This window comes from Bos indicus, chromosome 16 (assembly GCF_029378745.1).
Source record: "Bos indicus isolate NIAB-ARS_2022 breed Sahiwal x Tharparkar chromosome 16, NIAB-ARS_B.indTharparkar_mat_pri_1.0, whole genome shotgun sequence".
NCBI lineage: Eukaryota > Metazoa > Chordata > Mammalia > Artiodactyla > Bovidae > Bos > Bos indicus.
The window spans coordinates 31,701,334-31,720,349 of record NC_091775.1 but is presented as its reverse complement, the minus strand read 5'-3'; the positions used below and the strand labels follow the sequence as shown (position 1 = coordinate 31,720,349).

The 19,016-nt window shown below is 38.2% G+C and overlaps 1 protein-coding gene across 2 annotated transcripts; it reads right to left on the bottom strand.

Moving 5' to 3' along the window:
• Window positions 1–466: 466 nt before the first annotated feature.
• TFB2M (transcription factor B2, mitochondrial) lies at window positions 467–18,829 on the bottom strand. Of its 2 annotated transcripts, XM_019976333.2 has the most exons (8): window positions 18,375–18,829; window positions 17,469–17,557; window positions 10,620–10,773; window positions 10,137–10,285; window positions 8,015–8,104; window positions 5,453–5,515; window positions 2,666–2,817; window positions 467–1,192 (listed from the first exon to the last, which is right to left on the bottom strand). In XM_019976333.2, the coding sequence occupies exons 1-8, from the start codon at window positions 18,682–18,684 to the stop codon at window positions 1,015–1,017; spliced, it is 1,185 nt and encodes a 394-aa protein (XP_019831892.2). In that variant the 5' UTR covers window positions 18,685–18,829; the 3' UTR covers window positions 467–1,014. The 2 variants fall into 2 exon arrangements, with proteins under 2 accessions (XP_019831892.2, XP_019831893.2); XM_019976334.2 differs by lacking the exon at window positions 5,453–5,515.
• Between the last annotated feature and the right edge of the window lie 187 nt (window positions 18,830–19,016).

Genomic DNA, 19,016 nt, shown 5'->3' with positions numbered 1-19,016 from the left:
TACAAGAGAAAAAAGGACTCAGAGTTTCCAGCTGGACTGAAATGTAAACCAAGGACAATAGCAGGAAAGTCAGGAAGAAATGGTTTTGCTAAATATTATTACTAATGTGCCTTACAGTGAGTTACTAATAATATGTCTTAGGTATTATGAAGTATTATATATAACACCAAAGAAATCTAACAGAGGAGATTAGATATGCCTCAGGTGAAATCTAGAAGCTTCTTCAAAGAGCTAAGAAAACAGATATTTTTAATTCCATTTCAGTTCAGTTCAGTCGCTCAGTCGTGTCTGACTCTTTGTAAAAGTCTTAACTTCAGATGTTCTTGACGGAACAAAAATGCATGAAACTTCTGAATAACAGACTGATTAACTCACTGAAGTACACTGACTACACAAGACAGAATTTAAAGTGAAGAAGTCAGGGTCAGTTTTATGTTTGAACAGATAGAAACAAAAAGTCACAAAATCCTATTACTTAAAATATTTTTATTTCTAAAAAAGTTTAAACCATATTAAAATTTAAATAACTGTACAGTACTTGATAATACATTTCAATAAACTGAAAAGTAAAACAAACCTATTAAATCAGTTTACTTTCCACATTTCTGTACTCTTCTGCTCCCCCAGGAGGATATAAAAATCGACAGTGAAAATGGAAAATTTAAATACAGCGTACGATATAAGGCCAAAAGAATTTCTAAAACTAAATTTCACCTAGTAATACCCTATAACTACCAGTGTGCTTACAACAGACAGGAATTTAAAACAAAACAAATCCAATTTGATTAAATCCTCAATTAACAGACGTTTTCATTTCATTCGAATAAAATAGCAACCACTGTTTTATCCAATACACCATTATCAGTCCAGAAGAAATGATCTGCCTAGTTGTGCAAAACAAGAACAGTTATCTTCTGAAAGAATGTGAGCTTTTCAAACTCAGTTCTTTTTCATCTGTGTCATAATTTCCAAAATAGTAGACAGCTCCAGTTAATGTCTTAGCAGTCCACTTCACTATGAGAGTGCATCCTCCATGAATTCATCATATAGCCACTTACAGGTATCATCTTTCGAACATTCTATGGTTTCAAAAAGGCGCAGAAAGTCTTTAGGGTACATATCTACTACTCTTACATCCTTTTTTTTTTTAATTTGCTTCAATATATGCACTGCATCAATTGGACTCAATGACCTGCAAAATAAACACAAAGTAAATCTGCTTAAATATCTTTCATAACAAAACTGGCAGTGAATGCTGATAGAGGTGGTTTCTAACCCCAATTTTAAACATCTAACAATATATGTAAATTAATCTTATTCAATTTAAGAGCCTGCATATCATAAATAGCTTTAACTATGTCTATATTCCTAAAGTTTCATGGCTTGCTGCAATGAAAAGAGCAGATTTAGGCTTTAACATGTTCTAATTGATTCTTAAGCAAAACACTAGTTTAACATTTGTCCTTCAAAAAAATTATTCTGCCCACCTGCTTCATCTTTTAACTCTCTTTGCAAAAAAATTAACTCCATTTACGTTTAGGTAGAAGTTCAGTAAGTATTCAAACAGCAGAAACTACTGTCTGTTTTCAAAGAGGAAATAATTTTTCACATTTTTGTTTAACTATTACTGTGAATAAATTAGAAGCAGATAATAAACTTATAATTTATAATTACATAAATTATAAATAAATACTGCTGCTACTGCTGCTAAGTCGTTTCAGTCATGTCCGACTCTGTGCGACCCCAAAGACAGCAGCCCACTAGGCTCCTCTGTCCCTGGGATTCTCCAGGCAAGAACACTGGAGTGGGTTGCCATTTCCTTCTCCAATGCATGAAAGTGAAAAGTGAAAGTGAAGTCGCTCAGTCGTGTCTGACCCTTAGTGACCCCATGGACTGCAGCCTACCAGGCTCCTCCATCCATGGGATTTTCCAAGCAAGAGTACTGGAGTGGGGTGCCATTGCCTTCTCCAATAAATAAATAAGCACTGCCTTATTCTGTATTGGTCTAGTGAGAAACCACCAGTGAGCCTCTGACAATAACAAGTAAACAACTGTAGTAAAATGTTTTGGAGGAAAATATTCCAATACTTTTCTGACTGTGAATGGAATCCTGGTGACGGGTATAAAAATCCTTGCAGTTCATAGCGTCTCAAAAGCTTTAGGTAGAAATACAGGGTATGACCCACAGTAGGAGGACCTGGGTGGTATAATGATTTGTGCCTACTTTGGTTAGGAAACAGAACCACCGAGGACAGGCAATGACCAGATGCAAACGGTGGGTATGCCACCACTAATGCCAGTGGCAAGGAGCCAGGTCTTCATGTAGATTAATCTCGACAAAGATAAAACAAATTTTAGGCATCCCTAGTTGTTTTTTCAAAGAAGGGGGAAAAAATTAAGCTCAGGAGAGCTTAATTGGAAAATTAAGAAAATTAACTGGAAAATTAATTTCCTTAACTGGAAAATTGTGTGGAAAATATATTTTCCTCAAAATATGTACCAGCAAAAAGGAAGTATTTTGAAGCAATATTAATAGATGAGTGAAAACATGGTCCCTCACTGTTAACGAAGCCATAAAAGATATAAAAACAAAGCTCTTAACATGAAAGCACAATTCTCACATTAAGTTGCTACTTTTGTATTTGCTTGTATAATTCTTACTTACGGTAAATGGTCTATTAGCTTGGCATTGCGTTTCATAAAACATTGTCTTAACATGTGAAAAAATACATCATAGTTAAAAGGTGTTAAGGTTCCTGTAAATAAATTTCTATGAGGAGTCAACTGAACAAAACACAGGTTTTGTTCTAATGATTCCTGCAGAGAAAGGAAAATAAAATGTATTAGTCATAAAATATTGCCCGTGAAAGACACTGTTCACTGATGCATTCAATTTACCTTTTGGAAGACAGAATCATCATAGACCCTGAGTGTCTCTAGAGCTTCTTTTTGGATGTGCCAATAAAGCAAGGCCCCAGTTGCTCTTAACCTGGGCTATTCTCCTGGGGGATGAGATAATGCCCCTCTACGGGACAAAATGTTTGCTATAAAAGGGATGGACACCCCCAGCTCTGTGTTCCTCAGCTGCAAGGCAAACCCACTGCACGCACACCACTCAACCAAGCAATTCACATTTTTCCAAGGGACACAGGGCTATGTGTCTCTGGCCAGCACTACGAAAGAGTGACAGCTTATTAACTTGTAAGCAGGGGAAAATGAAATCCTAAATGTGACACTTATATATACTGAGTCTCTTCTGTATTTGAGGCATAACAGCAAACACTAAACATAAAAAAATTATTGCCTTATAATTTTTATTTGCATTTTAAAAAATATAGGGTTAGCAAGCATGGCCTGCCTGTTTTTGTATACTACGGAACTACAAATGGTTTTTACATACATAAAGGACTCTTAGAAAACAAACAATACCAACAAATCCACAGAGGACATATGATAGACTGTATGTGGCCTGCAATCATAAAACATGTACTCTCTTTTACACAAAAGGTTTGCAACCTGCTCTAGTATATAGTGTTATACAGATTAAAATAAAAACTGTACATGACTTGATGTAACGTTAAGCTGTTTCTCCCCCCTAAAATTAATTCCTCAGAGCACAGGGAGCCTTATGCTTGAGTTCTTAGGAAATCTCACATATTAGCTAGTAATCTCTTATTTAGGCTGCCCAGGTGGCTCAGTGGTAAAGAATCCACCTGTCAAGCAGGAGACATGGGTTTGATCCCTTGGTCTGGAAAATCGCCCAGAGAAGGAAATGGCAACCCACTCCAGTATTCTTGCCTGGGAAATCCCATGGACAGAGGAGCCTGGCAGGCCACAGTCCATGGAGTCTCGAAAGAGTAAGACATGACTCAGCTACTATACAACAATCCCTTTATTAAAAAAAAATGTATATATACACATATGTAAACAAAAATACTATTTGTGGAAGGCAAGATGGCCAAAAAAGAAAATCTCAATCAGCTTTGGTTTCTGCTTTTGAATTCTTGAGGCTGAAGAATAAAAAAGCAAGGCAGTAAAATTTTTAAATATTTAGCAATTATTAACTAGGGAGGGGAATAACGTTACAATTGCAAGCATTGTTACCAAGTTTTTTGAAAGTGACTTTAAAAAGCACCTTGTAGATAGATCTGGAGTTACAGATTTTGGTTCATTTGATAAATAAGGAAGAAAAAATAACCTCCCCAATGTCAACGAATGGCTATTTGTATTTAATAGCTTAAGAAAAAATTTCCAGGAACAACACAAAAACATGGCTTCAAAAAAGTGGAAACCTCAAACCATGTGGATAATGAAGATCATGCACTTTAGAAAATCTGTTAAATATCTAAAAGTGCTTCTTAACAATTATGAACACACCAACATCAAAGACACATGTGAAATACCTGAATAAAAATTTCTCATGAAATGTAACATTTGGTTATTTCATCTTCATCTCTAAAAGTTTGAACAATTATGTTAGCCAAAACAACATTGTACCTTTTGACACTGTCAACGAGCCAATGAGAAAGTGCATTAAATGCAGGGCGTTACTCGTTTTCAGGTCATATGGATAAACACTTAGCGGTGCCAAGCCAAAATGCACCCTGTTTTGTGAGGCTCCATAAATTATGTTCACAGACAGGGGAACACCACTAAAACTACAACGATTGCTGCTTACTCTGAAGTCATGATTATTTAAAAATGGAACATTTTCCTGTTTTCCTTTAGTGGCAAGAGTGAGAAAAAAACAAAGTAGGAAGCGACTGGGAACGTCATACTGAGCTAATACACTGAGATTAGGGCATCGTTAGCATTTAATCCCAAAGTGGAACTTCTGAATTGAGTCCAAAAATTATTATAAGTAGCTCTATATAATCTAAATGGAGGATCACTTTATAACATCATCACTTTGGCACCTTATAAAGGGAAAAAAAATCTTGTTTTTAGTTTATCAAATTAGATGACTATTAAAATAACCATATTTTCCAAATTTGAGATGTATCTTCATTTCAAAAATTAAAAACAGAAGACAGAATCTGGGTTTAAGCCTATTATTATGCTGGCAAATAAAAGCGTCTGTCTACAATGCAGGAGACCAGGGTTCGATCCCTGGGTCGGGAAGATCTCCTGGAGAAGGAAATGGCACCCCACTCCAGTATTCTTGCCTGGAAAATCCCATGGATGGAGGAGCCTGGTGGGCTACAAGTCCAAGGGGTCGCAAAGAGTCAGACTCGACTGAGCGACTTCACTTTCACTATACAAATAGCTGAAAAATACAACTCTTTACCAAAATAATTTGAATATTTATTAAAAGCAATAAGATATATTTTTTAAAGTTCTAGATATTCTAAAATTTAAAATTTCAGTAAATACAGAATACCAGGTAATGCAAAAGAAAACAAAGTATGTTACATTCAGAGGAAGAAAGGAAAAGGTATTCATTCATTCTTACCCTATGCCTTTGCTTTTCCAGCTCTCCCTTTATAGCATACGTGTCAAATAATGAGGAAGGCTCCTTGAGGGAAGATAAATTAAAAAAACACATTTCTTTCATTTCTTTTTGGACAAAGTGCCATACATCATTACCGCCTTAAAAAATGTCTTGCCTATACAGCAGAATAAATTAAAGCCAAGTCTAACTGAATTTAAGAAAAATATGCGACAGTTAAATCATACACATTTTTCTTCTCTTTTTTTTAGATAAAAGGAGGGTCAAAGGTCTATCCCAATACTGGTAACTCTATTACTTGCTTAGATAAACACGGCTGCCCTTAATATAATTATGTAAATACATTCTTAAGTTAGCAAGCATTTCTCTATTATAGGCACAATCAGTTTAGGGGCTAATAGATCAATACTGAGGATGTTTCTGTTCTACTTTAGTGGAAAAGTCACTGATATGAATATGCTGGGACATGTAAGGAGACAAACTATGTCAATTTTTAAAAGAATCATTACTTCTTTGTATCTAACTTTGGTATAAACAATTTTGTATGTGAAGCAATTTTAAAAGATGACCCAACTGAGAAATTGTGTGTGTTTGTGTGTGTGTGTGTGTATGTGTGTGTGTATATACACATATACACACAAGAATTTAATATGTGTACATACATTAAACACATATTTGGCTTCCCTGGTGGCTCAGATGGTAGAGAATCAGCCTGCAATGCAGGAGACCTGAGTTCAATCCCTGGGTCAGGAAAACCCCCTGGAGAAGGAAATGGCAACCCACTTCAGCATTCTTGCCTGGAGAATTCTATGGACAGAGGAGCCTGATGGGCTTCATGGGGTTGCAAAGAGCTGGACACAACTGAGCAATTTTCACTTTCATATACACACATTTAATTCCAAAAGAACAGCATTTGACACAGAGTTAAAAGACTAAGACATAATATTGGGTGTAAGGTTTGAAAGTCTACTGTCAAAAATGATAATTTATTACTAACTGCAGCTGCTGCTGACATAGAATGAAAAATGCAATTGTTGCCCATCAGTTCCCAGCAGTTTCATGAATGTTACAGAGAGGAGGAAGGCAGAGCAATAGCAGTAGCAGCAGGCAGTGCACAGCACACTCCCACACCTGGTCTATCTACAGTAGTTTAGGGCTCTGCAGTGGGCACAGAGGAGACCTCATTTCTATTTACCAAACTCACAGGAGAGGAAAACCTACAAGACCTTGGGAACTGGGTTTAACAATGGACCCTCTGGTAGGAGACACATTAATATAATGGAAAACTGTTTAAAATGCTGGGTCTGGAATAACTTGTCCTTTCTGGAGGTTAATAAATGGCAAAAGTCAATATAGGGCTTTTGAAAATAAATACTGCAAAAAACAATAAAACTATCCTGAAAGCTGAAGTCCTCTGAGGGCCTCTTTGAAGCAACTAAACAAAAGTCAGGAGGAGAGAACAGCTGAGATGAAAAGCCAACAGAATGAGAAGAGATCAGTGGGGTTAAGAGAGGATTCTAGGGAAACCAAGAACTATAGCACCAAGACTGGTATGGGCAGAAAGCAGGGTCAGTGCCATGAAGGTCAAAGGCGAAAAAGATTTCTGGGAATACAGAAAAGGGATGAGAGCACGGTAGAAATAAGACAAGGTACAGAGTGATCCAAGCTAAGAACCTGGGATGCGCTGGAGGGAAAAACCAGAATTGGAACAAAAGCTAAAATCAAATGAGATCACATTCTAATGACCAAGCTCGTATTGAAGATCTTAAGGTGTTCCTGGACAGAAGCAATGAAGAGACTCCATGGAGAAACACCGTACGCGACTTTAAAATTAAACAAATATATCTTTGGAAGAACAAGGGTTCGTAGAACATTCACAGACATATCCCTAACAATAACTTGATGGATAATCTACCACAATAAAAAACAGAATGGGCAAACTATGCTATGAAAGAAATGGTATGTATCACTTTTTTCTTATACTTTAGGCCTCTATTAAAAATGCCAGACGCACACATACACACGAAAGGGTAGCCACAAGTCATATGTAGCTCCTGAACACGTAAAGTGCGTCCAGTCTGAATTGTTTTTAAGTGTAAAATATACACTGGATTTTTACTACGCAAAGAAGAATGTAAATTATACAATAACCTTTTTTCACTTTTCATAACGTTACTGTTTAAAAACGTAAAATTATACATGTGGCTTGTATTATGTTTCTATTAGATAGCTCTGATCTTGCCTAAGGAAATAAACTAAAAAGGAGAATGCTCTATAATGAGATATTAAATAGCCATTAAAAACAAGAAAAATGTTTAGATAGAAGGGAAAAAAATTTTTGTAATTGACTATTAGCTATCAAATTTTAAAAAAAGGTAAACTCTCCACTGTAAAAGAATAAAAACTTTTACAATGAAATACATATTTGTGACACAAAACATCGCCACAGTGCTCTATTATCTTAAATACTTGGGAAAAAAGAAATTTAATTTTTCTTCATTTACAGAAATGCAGCCTCTTTGAAAAACAATGAAGCTGTTTGTTGAAATTTAGGATTTTACTCACCGTACACAGGACCTTGATCCCACAAGCTGTTTGACCGAGCACACTTAATGACTGATACAAGGCTGGAGTTTGGGGATTTGCCGTTAGTTTCTAGTAAAAGGAAAATACACCAAAATCAACTGTCAGATCTTAATAGCATCTAGAAACGGTAATAATATCTTAATAGCGTCTAGAAATGAAAGAAAATGAGAATTAAATGCAAAATCTTAACCATTTCAAGTAAAAGTCTCCTTAAACTTTCATACTGAAATATTATCATTGTGTACATTTAACATGTGAGCCTGATGGGCTACATATAGACTGAATGTAGTCCACCATGCTCCACTGTGCATGGAATTACCCTGGTAAGAACACTGGAGTGGGCTGACATTTCCTACTCCAGGGGATGTTCCTGACCCAGGGATTGAATTCGCGTCTCCTGTGGCTCTTGCATTGGCAGGTGGATTCTTTACCACTGAGCCATCTGGGAAGTTCTTCTCTTTCCAGGGACAGTCACCATTTACTTACTATTTGGATCTGGGTGAGCAAATCATCTTTTCATCTCTGGACCCTGGTCCCCCACAACCCCCATCCCAATCTGTAGCTCTTAAACAAATAAGCATTTCCAGTTATCTTGGATTAAAACATGAATAACATGAAGCATTCTGAGCAGCAAAGAAACATAACTTTCAAGGACTTTAGGAGGCCCTCAGCTTTCAGAGAATAAAAAGTCTACAACTATATGTTCACTACAGCATCATTCGCAACAGCCAAGAAAGAAATATAATCTAAGTGCCCACTGATAGTTCAATGGGTAAAGAAGACGGATAAAGATGGGTATGTTCTTTAAAAATATGTGTGTGTATATATATATATATAGACACATATATATACATTACACAGACACACAAAATATAACTCAGCACTAAAAAAGAATGATCTCTTGCCATTTTTGACAACAAAGGATGGATCTACAGAGTATTAAGCTATATCAAATAAGTCAGACAGAGAAAGACAAATACTGTATAATTTTATTCATATGTGAAATCTAAAAAACAAATAACAAACATAAAACAGAAACAGAATTACAGATAGAACAGAAGGTTGCCAGAGGTGAGGGGGTGTGGGAATAAATGAAATAGGAAAAAGAAATTAGCAGGCACATGCTCTCAGTTACAAAATAAATTTATCAGAGGGATGAAAGGTACAGTCTGGGAAATATAGTCAATGATACTGCATCTCTGTGTGATGACAGATGCTAACTAGACTTACCACGGTGATCATTTTCTAATACATAGACATTTTAAATCACCATGTTATATATATCAGGAACTAACGTAGTGTTTAGATCAATTATACTTCAAGAAACAAATTCATACATCCCAAGAGTTCTCTTCACAAGGAAAAGTATTTTTTTTTTTAATTTCTATCTGTATGAGATGATGCTTAGAAGACTTACGACAATCACTTCATTATGTATATAAGTCAAAACATTACACTATATACCTTAAACTTACACAGTGCTACATGTCACTTATATCCATTGATAAAAATGGATAAACGAAAGATGGTGGGGTGGTGTAAATATACAACAGAGTTATTATTCAGCCTTAACAAGGAATGACATTCTGACATGTGCTACAATTTGGATGAACCCTAAAAAGACAGAACAGTAAGTGAAATAAGCCAGACACAAAGTGGAATACTGTACGATTCCATTTACATGAGGAACACAGACTAGTCAAATTCATAGAGGCAGAAAATACGGTTACTAGGGGTCCAGGAGATGGGGGAAGGGGAATTAGCTGCTTAGTGGGTGCACAGCTTTAGAATGGAATGATGAAGAAGCTCTGTGAAGTGACAGATGCTGGTAAAAGCTGTGCAACAAGGTGAGTGCACTCACTGCAGTGCAACTGTACACTTCAAAATAGCTACAATGGCGAACTTTAGTTACGTATGTTTTATCACACAAAAACCTTTTAAAAATAAAACCTAAGGAGCGCTCTACAGAAATTTAAAAATAACCTCGGTACTCTTAAATGTCATGAGCCCAAATTAAAATCACGCAGATTAAGACTAATCTGATAAAAATCACAGTACTCTTTCAAAACAAAAACCTAATCAGGTACTTGTAACAACCTACCCGGCATTCCTTTTCAGAAATAAACAAATTTAGTTCTGCTCGTCCATATTTATAAACAGAAGAACAGGAATACAGGTCATGTAAAATTTTCCAAAGTGTGTTTCTCTCAGTTTTAGCTGGTAAGATCCCAACTACTTTTAAAGGGAAACCTGTTAAGGATACAAGCAAAAGTATTTAAATAAATTCTTAACATTTTTTTCCTATGAGTATACTTTACTGAGTCAAATTAGGTTAACAAACTATATTGTTTTAAAGTTACTTCAATGAAAACTAAGCCTTAGCATCATTCCATGATCTAGAACTTAGCCCCTACAAAATTGCTCTGATTGAATCTAGGTGACGGAAAAGCCATAATCAATTTAAGAGCAACTGCCCATAAACTATACTATGTAAATATTTACACAAATCTTAACAAACCTGGTATACTGCTAAAGAAAAACTGACAAACTCTAAGCTACTTCTCTACTGAAAGACAAAAATCACCTTTTTTCCAAGGATGTGCTTTCACTCCCAAATACTGAAAAAGCATATCTGAAGTCATAACGGGAGGGGTCACCATGCCATGATTTCTAGGGTCCAGTTTAAAGAAGTCACAATAGATCACTTCTAGTCTTCCATTCACACTGTTTCCTAAGGACTAGAGAGAGAAAGAGAGAACTTGTTTAGAAATTTTAGTGTTTAAAAATGGGAAGATGTTTTATAACAGAAAATAACAATAAAAATATTAAAGGGAAAGACAGATAGATCCAAGAGAATATTTCTAGACAGATTCAAGAGAGTATTCCATTTTTTCCCAGAACAGTTTAGTAAGTCCTTTATCAAACAAACATGGCCCATTCTGTAGGTCACTCTCTAGCTTCTTCTTAATTTTTCCTTTACTTTTCCTAAAGTCAGAGCCAGCAACAGAAGGAAAGCTCCTTGCCTGCTAGAAGACAAAAAATATACCTCAATCTTTTTACTGCCCATACGTTTTTCACCTGGCAGTGCTTGAGAACTTACTAGTGAGAGGAAGTATTAGCTACTGACTCTACAAACTTAATTCGAAGTTACTAAAAATCAAACAGAAGAAAGCAACATTTTGATGTGCACACCGAGGTTCTCATGCACAAAAAATTCTACAGGTATTTACAAGGTTTCAGTGAATCTTCAATTTAAAGTTATGAGTTAAAAGAAAAAACTAAGCTTTCTTAACTGTTTGAATTCAACCTATAAATATGACTCTATTTCTAAATTTAGCATTTAATGATTACTTTCAAGAGGACCCTTAAAAAAAACTAGTGACAGAAAAAGGCACAGAGCTGGGAGTGGAAACAATACATTTTGGTCATGATAATTTTGAGACACCTATAACGTGACTTAAGTGGAGATGCAGGTAGGAAGTTGTAGACCTGGATACTGAAGTACAGGTTGAAGACATAAATGAACTAAGACACAGTTTACCACAAAAGCCTTAGGAAGTGTGCCTTTGGAAGCATAACTATAAACAAACCAAGTGGAGGTGATGGAATTTCAGCTGAGTTATTTCAAATCCTACAAGATGATGCTGTTAAAAGTGCTGCACTCAATATGCCAGCAAATTTGGAAAACTCAGCAGTGGCCACAGGACTGGAAAAGGTCAGTTTTCATTCCAATCCCAAAGAAGGGCAACACCAAAGAATGTTCAAACTACCGCACAACTGCACTCATCTCACATTCTAGCAAGGTAATGCTCAAAATCCTTCAATCGAAGCTTCAACAGTACGTGAACTGAGAATTTCCAGACGTTCAAGTTGGATTTAGAAAAGACAGAGGAACCAGAGATCAAATTGCCAGGATTCATTGAATCATAGAAAAAGCAAGGATATTCCAGAAAAACATCTACTCTGCTTCACTGACTACACTAAACCCTTTTGACTGTGTGGATCACAACAAAATGTGGAAAATTCTTAAAGAGATGGGACTACCAGACCACCTGGCCTGCCTCTTGAGAAATCTGTATGCAGGTCAGGAAGCAACAATTAGAAGCGGACATGGAACAACAGACTGTTTCCAAATTGGGAAAGGAGTACTTTAAGGCTGTATATTGTCACCCTGCTTATTTAACTTCAATGCAGAGTGTATCATGCAAAACACTGGTATGGATGAAGTGCAAGCTGGAATCAAGACTGCTGGGAGAAATATTAATAACCTCAGATATGCAGATGACACCACCCTTATGGCAGATAGTAAAGAGGAACTGAAGAGCCTCTTGATGAAAGTGAGAGAGCAGAGTGCATCCAGTCCTATCACTTCATGGCAAAGAGATGGGGAAACAATGGAAACAGTGGCAGACTTTATTTTCTTGGGCTCCAAAATCACCGTGGACTATGATTGCATCCATAAAAATAAAAGACAACTGCTCCTTGGAAGAAAAGCTATGACCAACCCAGATAACATATTAAAAAGCAGAGACATCACTTTGCTGACAAAATCTGTCTAGTTAAAGCTATCGTTTTTGCTGTAGTCATATATGGATACGAGAATTGGCCCGTAAAGAAGGCTGAGCACCGAAGAATAGATGCTTTCGAATTGCGGTACTGAAGAAGACTCTTGAGTCCCCTGGACAGCAAGGAGATCAAACCAGTCAATCCTAAACAAAATCAACCCTGAATATTCACTGGAAGGACTGATGTTGAAGCTGAAGCTGCAATACTTTGGCCACCTGTTGTGAAGAGCTGACTCAGTGGAAAAGACCCTGATGCTGGGAAAGACTGAGGGCAAGAGGAGAAGGGGGAGACAAGAGGATGAGATGGTTGGATGACATCACTGACTCAATGGAAAACAGTTTGATCAAACTCTGGGAGATAGTGAAGGACAGAGGAGCCTGGTGTGCTGCAGTCCAGGGGTCGCCAAGAGTGGACACACCTGAGCGACTGAATAACCACCACAAAAGATGATGTCTCTTCTACTGAATACACATAGCTATTTCTTCAACAATAGTCTTCACAATTCAAATGAGATATAACTCCATCTATTTAAATAAAAACAAAATTAAAGAGTAGTTGATTTACACAAGTTGTGATGATTTATCATTATAGAACACAATTTACAACATGTGTATCTCTAGCACATCCAAAGAGGAAAACAAATTGTTCCTGTTTGAAACACTATTAATGTGGAATCTGAGAATTTTATCAGGGGAGTGGACTAGGGGAGAGAAGGATTTTAAATTTAGGTGAACATGCTGAGTCAAGCATTAACCTTGAAAATCCTTTTAGTTTTTAGTACAACTGAGAGCCTTTAGGTGGCTAGAAGCACTGCTTGCTAAGAGCACCACTTAAGGCTCTGATTTAGGGTTGCAAAGGTTCTATTTAATTACTTCTCTTTTATTCTGGCACATACATATGAATTCACTCGAAACTTTGAATGGCTCTTCACTTTCAGTTCAGTTCAATTCAGTCACTCAGTCGTGTCCAACTCTTTGCGACCCCATGGACTGCAGCACACCAGGCCTCCCTGTCCATCAACAGAGCATCTTTTAATTTCTTGGCTGCAGTCATCATCTGCAGTGATTTTGGAGCTCAAAAAGATAGTCTGTCACTGTTTTCCCATCTATTTGCCATGAAATGATGGGACCAGATGTAATGATCTTAGTTTTCTGAATGTTAAGTTTTAAGCCAACTTTTTCACTCTCCTTTTTCACTTTCATCAAGGGACTCTTTAATTCTTCACTTTCTGCCATAAGGGTGGTGTCATCTGCATATCTGAGGTTACTGATATTTCTCCCGGCAAACTTAACTTCAGCTTGTGCTTCTTCCAGCCCAATGTTTCTCATGATGGACACTGCCTAGAAGTTAAATAAGCAGAGTGACAATATACAGCCTTGATGTACTTCATTCCCAATTTGGAACCAGTCTGTTGTCCCATGTCCAGTTCTAACTGTTGCTTCCTGACCTGCATACAGATTTCCCAAGAGGCAGGTCAGGTGATCTGGAATTCCCATCTCTTTAAGAATTTTCCACAATTTGTTGTGATCCACACAGTCAAAGGCTTTTCTTAGTCAATAAAGCAGCAATAGATATTTTTCTGGAACCCTCTTGCTTTTTTGATGATCCAACGGATGCCGGCAATTTGAACTCTGGTTTCTCTGCCTTTTCTAAATCCAGCTTGAACATCTGGAATTTCATGATTCACATACTGTTGAAGGCTGGCTTGGAGATTTTGAGCACTGTTCAGTTCAGTTCAGTCGCTGAGTCGTGTCCGACTCTTTGCAACCCCATGAATCGCAGCATGCCAGGCCTCCCTGTCCATCACCAGCTCCCGGAGTTCACCCAGACTCACGTCCATCGAGTCAGTGATGCCATCCAGCCATCTCATCCTCTGTCGTCCCCTTCTCCTCCTGCCCCCAATCCCTCCCAGCATCAGAGTCTTTTCCAATGAGTCAACTCTTCACATAAGGTGGCCAAAGTTTGAGCACTACTTTACTATCATGTGCTGCTGCTGCTGCTAAGTCGCTTCAGTCGTGTCTGACTCTGTGCAACCCCAGAGACAGCAGCCCATCAGACTCCCCCGTCCCTGGGATTCTCCAGGCAAGAACACTGGAGTGGGTTGCCATTTCCTCCTCTAATGCATGAAAGTGAAAACTCAAAGTGAAGTCGCTCAGTCGTGTCTGACTCCTAGCGACCCCATGGACTGCAGCCTACCAGGCTCCTCCGTCCATGGGATTTTCCAGGCAAGAGTACTGGAGTGGGGTGCCATTGAGATGAGTGCAATTGTTGTAGTAGTTTGAGCATTCTTTCACATTGCCTTTGGGATTAGAATGAAAACTGACCTTTTCCAGTCCTGTGGCCACTGCTGTTTGTTTTCCAAATTTGCTGGCATATTGAGTGAAACACTTTCACAGCATCATCTTTCAGGATTTGAAATAGCTCAACTGGAATTCCATCACCTCCACTAGTTTTGTTCGTAGTGATGCTTCCTAAGGCCCACTTGACTTTGCATTCTAGGATGTCTGGCTCTAGGTGAGTGATCACACCAATGTGGTTATCTGGGTCATGAAGATCTTTTTTGTAGTTTTGTGTACTCTTGCCACCTCTTCTTAATATCCTCTGCTTCTGTTAGGTCCATACCATTTCTGTCCTGTATTGTGACCATCTTTGCATGAAATGTTCCCTTGGTATCTCGAATTTTCTTGAAAAGATCTCTAGTCTTTCCCATTCTATTGTTTTCCTCTATTTCTTTGCACTGATCATTTAGGAAGGCTTTCTTCTCTCTCCTTGCTATTCTTTGGGAACTCTGCATTCAAATGGGTATAACTTTCCTTTTCTCCTTTGCCTTCACTTCTCTTCTTTTCTCAGCTATTTGTAAGGCCTCCTGAGACCACCATTTTGCCTTTTTACATTTCTTTTTCTTGGAGATAGTCTTGATCACTGCCTCCTGTACAATGTCACGAACCTCCATCCATAGTTCTTCAGGCACTCTATCACATCTAATCCCTTGAATCTATTTGTCACTTCCGCTGCATAGTCGTAAGTGATCTGATTTAGGTCATATCTGAATGGTCTAGTGATTTTCCCTACTTTCTTCAATTAAGTCTGAATTTGGCAATAAGGAGTTCATGATCTGAGCCATAGTCAACTCCTGGTCTTGTTTTTGCTGACTGTATAGAGTTTTCCCATTTTTGGCTGCACTTTATAATGAGTTAAAGGCTGGGCTCAAGCTATTGCTTAAGGGGAAGAGGGAATGGAGACTTAAGACATTTCAATTTTGCACTTCTATTTACAGTTTCAGAAATATTTTCAAGGGTAGTCTTACATTCTCTCAAGAAATACTGTGTGTGAGGAATTCTCCAGACCCTATTTATCCTTTTTTCATTGATTCAATTGTTTTGAGACTGTTACTTTGACCTTATAGAAAACCATTGTGTTACAGGATAACAAACTGTAAATAGGACATGTTAATGCCATCTGTAGTTCAGTTCACTTCAGTGATTCAAATGGGTACATCTTTCCTTTTCTCCTTTGCCTTTAGCTTCTCTTCTTTTCTCAGCTATTTGAAAGGCCTCCTCAGATAGCCATTTTGCCTTTCTTTTTCTTGGGGATGGTCTTGATCATTGCCTCCTATACAATGTCATGCCTCCGTTCATAGTTCTTCAGGTACTCTGTCTATCAGATCTAATCCCTTGAATCTGTCACTTCCACTGTATAATCATAAGGGATTTGATTTAGTTCATACCTGCACGGTCTAGTGATTTCACCTACTTTCTTCAATTTAAGTTTGAATATTGCAATAAGGAATTGATGATCTGAGCCACAGTCAGCTCCCGGTCTTATTCTTGCTGACTGTATAGAGCTTCTCCATCTTTGGCTGAAAAGAATATAATTAATCTGATTTTAGCATTGACCATCTGGTAATGTCCATGTGTAGAGATTTGTCTTGTGTTGTTGGAAGAGGGTGCTTACTATGACCAGTGCATTCTCTTGGAAAAACTCTGAACATGTAGAGTAATCTTCAAAAGTAGGCACCCTTCTAAATACCAAAATAAAAGCTATCTTGTTTTTAATTTCCAGGTTGAAATTACAGATGGCTTTGTTTACTTAATCACATTCAAGATCTTGAATCTCTGAACAATTTTGTGTGTCCTTTTTCTCGTCATGTTTTTGGACTTTCAGCAGATTAAACATCAATTACATAACATGATTATAATCTTGGTTTTTTTCAGTTGTAGAAAAACAACCATCTAATGTGTTGTATGGTTTTATTTTCCTGAATTGAACCAAATGATTTATAAAAGAAGGAAAGAAAGGAAAGAAAAAAAGAAAAAGAGGCTGGCAATGAGGCCAGGAATTTCCACTTTACTGTTTACTGAACTTGTCAGCCATACATGAAGCTGAATTCACTAAAAAATCCATTTGGATAATACCTTTACTCCACGGAGTTTTATAAGAATACATCAAACTTCTCCAGCCTCTGAGTCCTTAAGTCCTGAAGTCCAGGGTTAGCATAGTCCCATTAACCTAATACTAGCAACTAGATTCTAAGCTCCCTTCCAAGCCCCTTCTAAGAAAGAAGAGGCACAGGATAGTCCACTAGTGATGAGGAAACAAGCCTAGAGACACCAGTTATACATTTTGTTCAAAGTCACCCACATGTAGCAGAGCTAGAATTAGGAAAAAAAAGTTTGAATCCTATCTTTCAGTCATTCAGCAATCATTGATACTTACTCTGTTCTATCCATTGAGAGTAAGGAGATATTCATGGCATAGCCTGTAAGAGTGATTCTTTAAAAATAATCTGTGTGCTTAATTTTACTTCCCTAAAACACTGGAATGTAGCTGACTGAACAATAAATTATTTTTAAAAACAAAAATATACCTTCAATTCTGGAATAAAATTTTTGTCACTTTCAAGGGCAATCACTCTGGCACCACTTTCAAGCAATGCTCGGGTGAGTACTCCAGGACCTAGCACATTAAAAGAACGAAAAGTTTATTTGCAAAAGAAACACCATAATCTTTTTCAATATCAAAGAAATTAGATGTTTTACCTGTATGATCTAATTTTAATTCTCACAACATCCCCAACGTAGATATTACACTCCTTATTTACATATAAAGAAATTGGGGATTAGACAGTCAATTTACTTCAACATCAAAACCGGTACGTGGTGCTGCATGGCTCTGAAAGCATTTCGTCAAAGAGTGAAAAACCTGCGCTCTTAATTACAATGTTCCACTACCTCTCAAGAAAAAAAACAAACAAAAAAGCTTGCCTCTAGCTTACCAGTTACTATTGGCTATCCGGATATTTTAATAGCAAAGGTACTGCGAAACCTAAACAGAACTTGAGAAAGAACTGGCAACCCACTCCAGTATTCTTGCCGGGAAAATCCATGGATGGAGGAGCCTGGTGGGCTACAGTCCATGGGGTCGCAAAGAGTCGGACACGACTGAGCAACTTCACTCCACTTCACTTCAAACAGAACTTGACTGCTCGTGATAGGAAATGGTGCTTTAAAAAAAATTATTCTTCAGTAAGTCTATAAATCTTGTGTTCCCAGCATCCTGCTACGGTCTATGGAAAATGCACTAAAGAGATGAAAAGTTCTTTGGGGAAGATAGTGAAATCTAAGAGCACGTTTTATCAAAACATTTTGTAAAGTGCAAATTGATACAGAAATATGGGAAGTCAGGATTAACACAGACCATAAAGTTCCTTAAACGAAGGGGTCATGTTTCTGACAGTACGCAGACGTGAAAATGCAGTCCGCGAGGGACTCACCTGGATTGCACTCCAGGATTAGCTGGCCAGCTTTTCGTTTTCCCCGCAGCACGCGCACCACGGTCTCAGCCACTCTCGGACTGGTTACGTACCGCTTGGTCTCGGAACGGGACTTGTACAGGCGCGAGGACAATTTCCCAAATTCCACATCGGGCTTCAGTTGCGTATGAAAGTCATACAAGCCACGACAGTTCTCTGCCGGGACGTCCTTCCACCTCGCCACTCCGGAATTCAAAACGCAAAATCGCGCAGCGCGGGTAAACGCTGAAAGCGTCAGCCGAGAGGGAATTCCCGCCCCCGGGACCCACATTCTCACCCTCTAAGGCCTGTCCCAGGGTCACCCAGGATCGTTACATTGTCGACGAACTCCATACAAGGCACACCCCACGTGCCACTTAGCCCTACTCCAGGACTAGGCCGGCGGAAGTAAACACTCCACCCTGTGCCTGCGAATGACCTCTCCGTCTTGCCTTTGCCGTCACTTCCGATTCCGTGCCGGCGCAGACGCCGGAGGACTGCGAGTGGACGGCCGGGGAGAGAGAAGGCCCATCTAGGCGGTGTCTGAACTGGGACTCTATGGTCGTCTGCCCTCTGTGCCTCCTCTCTAGCCGTCCGCGCTCTATGCTCCGCGGTCCCTGGCCG

Bases quoted from the DNA above. Each gene is read 5' to 3' on its own strand.
- TFB2M (XM_019976333.2), bottom strand. From the start codon at position 18,684: ATGTGGGTCCCGGGGGCGGGAATTCCCTCTCGGCTGACGCTTTCAGCG. The intron at 8,105-10,136 runs GTAGGTTGTTAC...TCCTTTTACTAG, and splicing joins TTTCTGAAAAGGAATGCCGG to AAACTAACGGCAAATCCCCA. The intron at 2,818-5,452 runs GTAAGAATGAAT...CTTTCTCTGCAG, and splicing joins TGGAAAAGCAAAGGCATAGG to GAATCATTAGAACAAAACCT.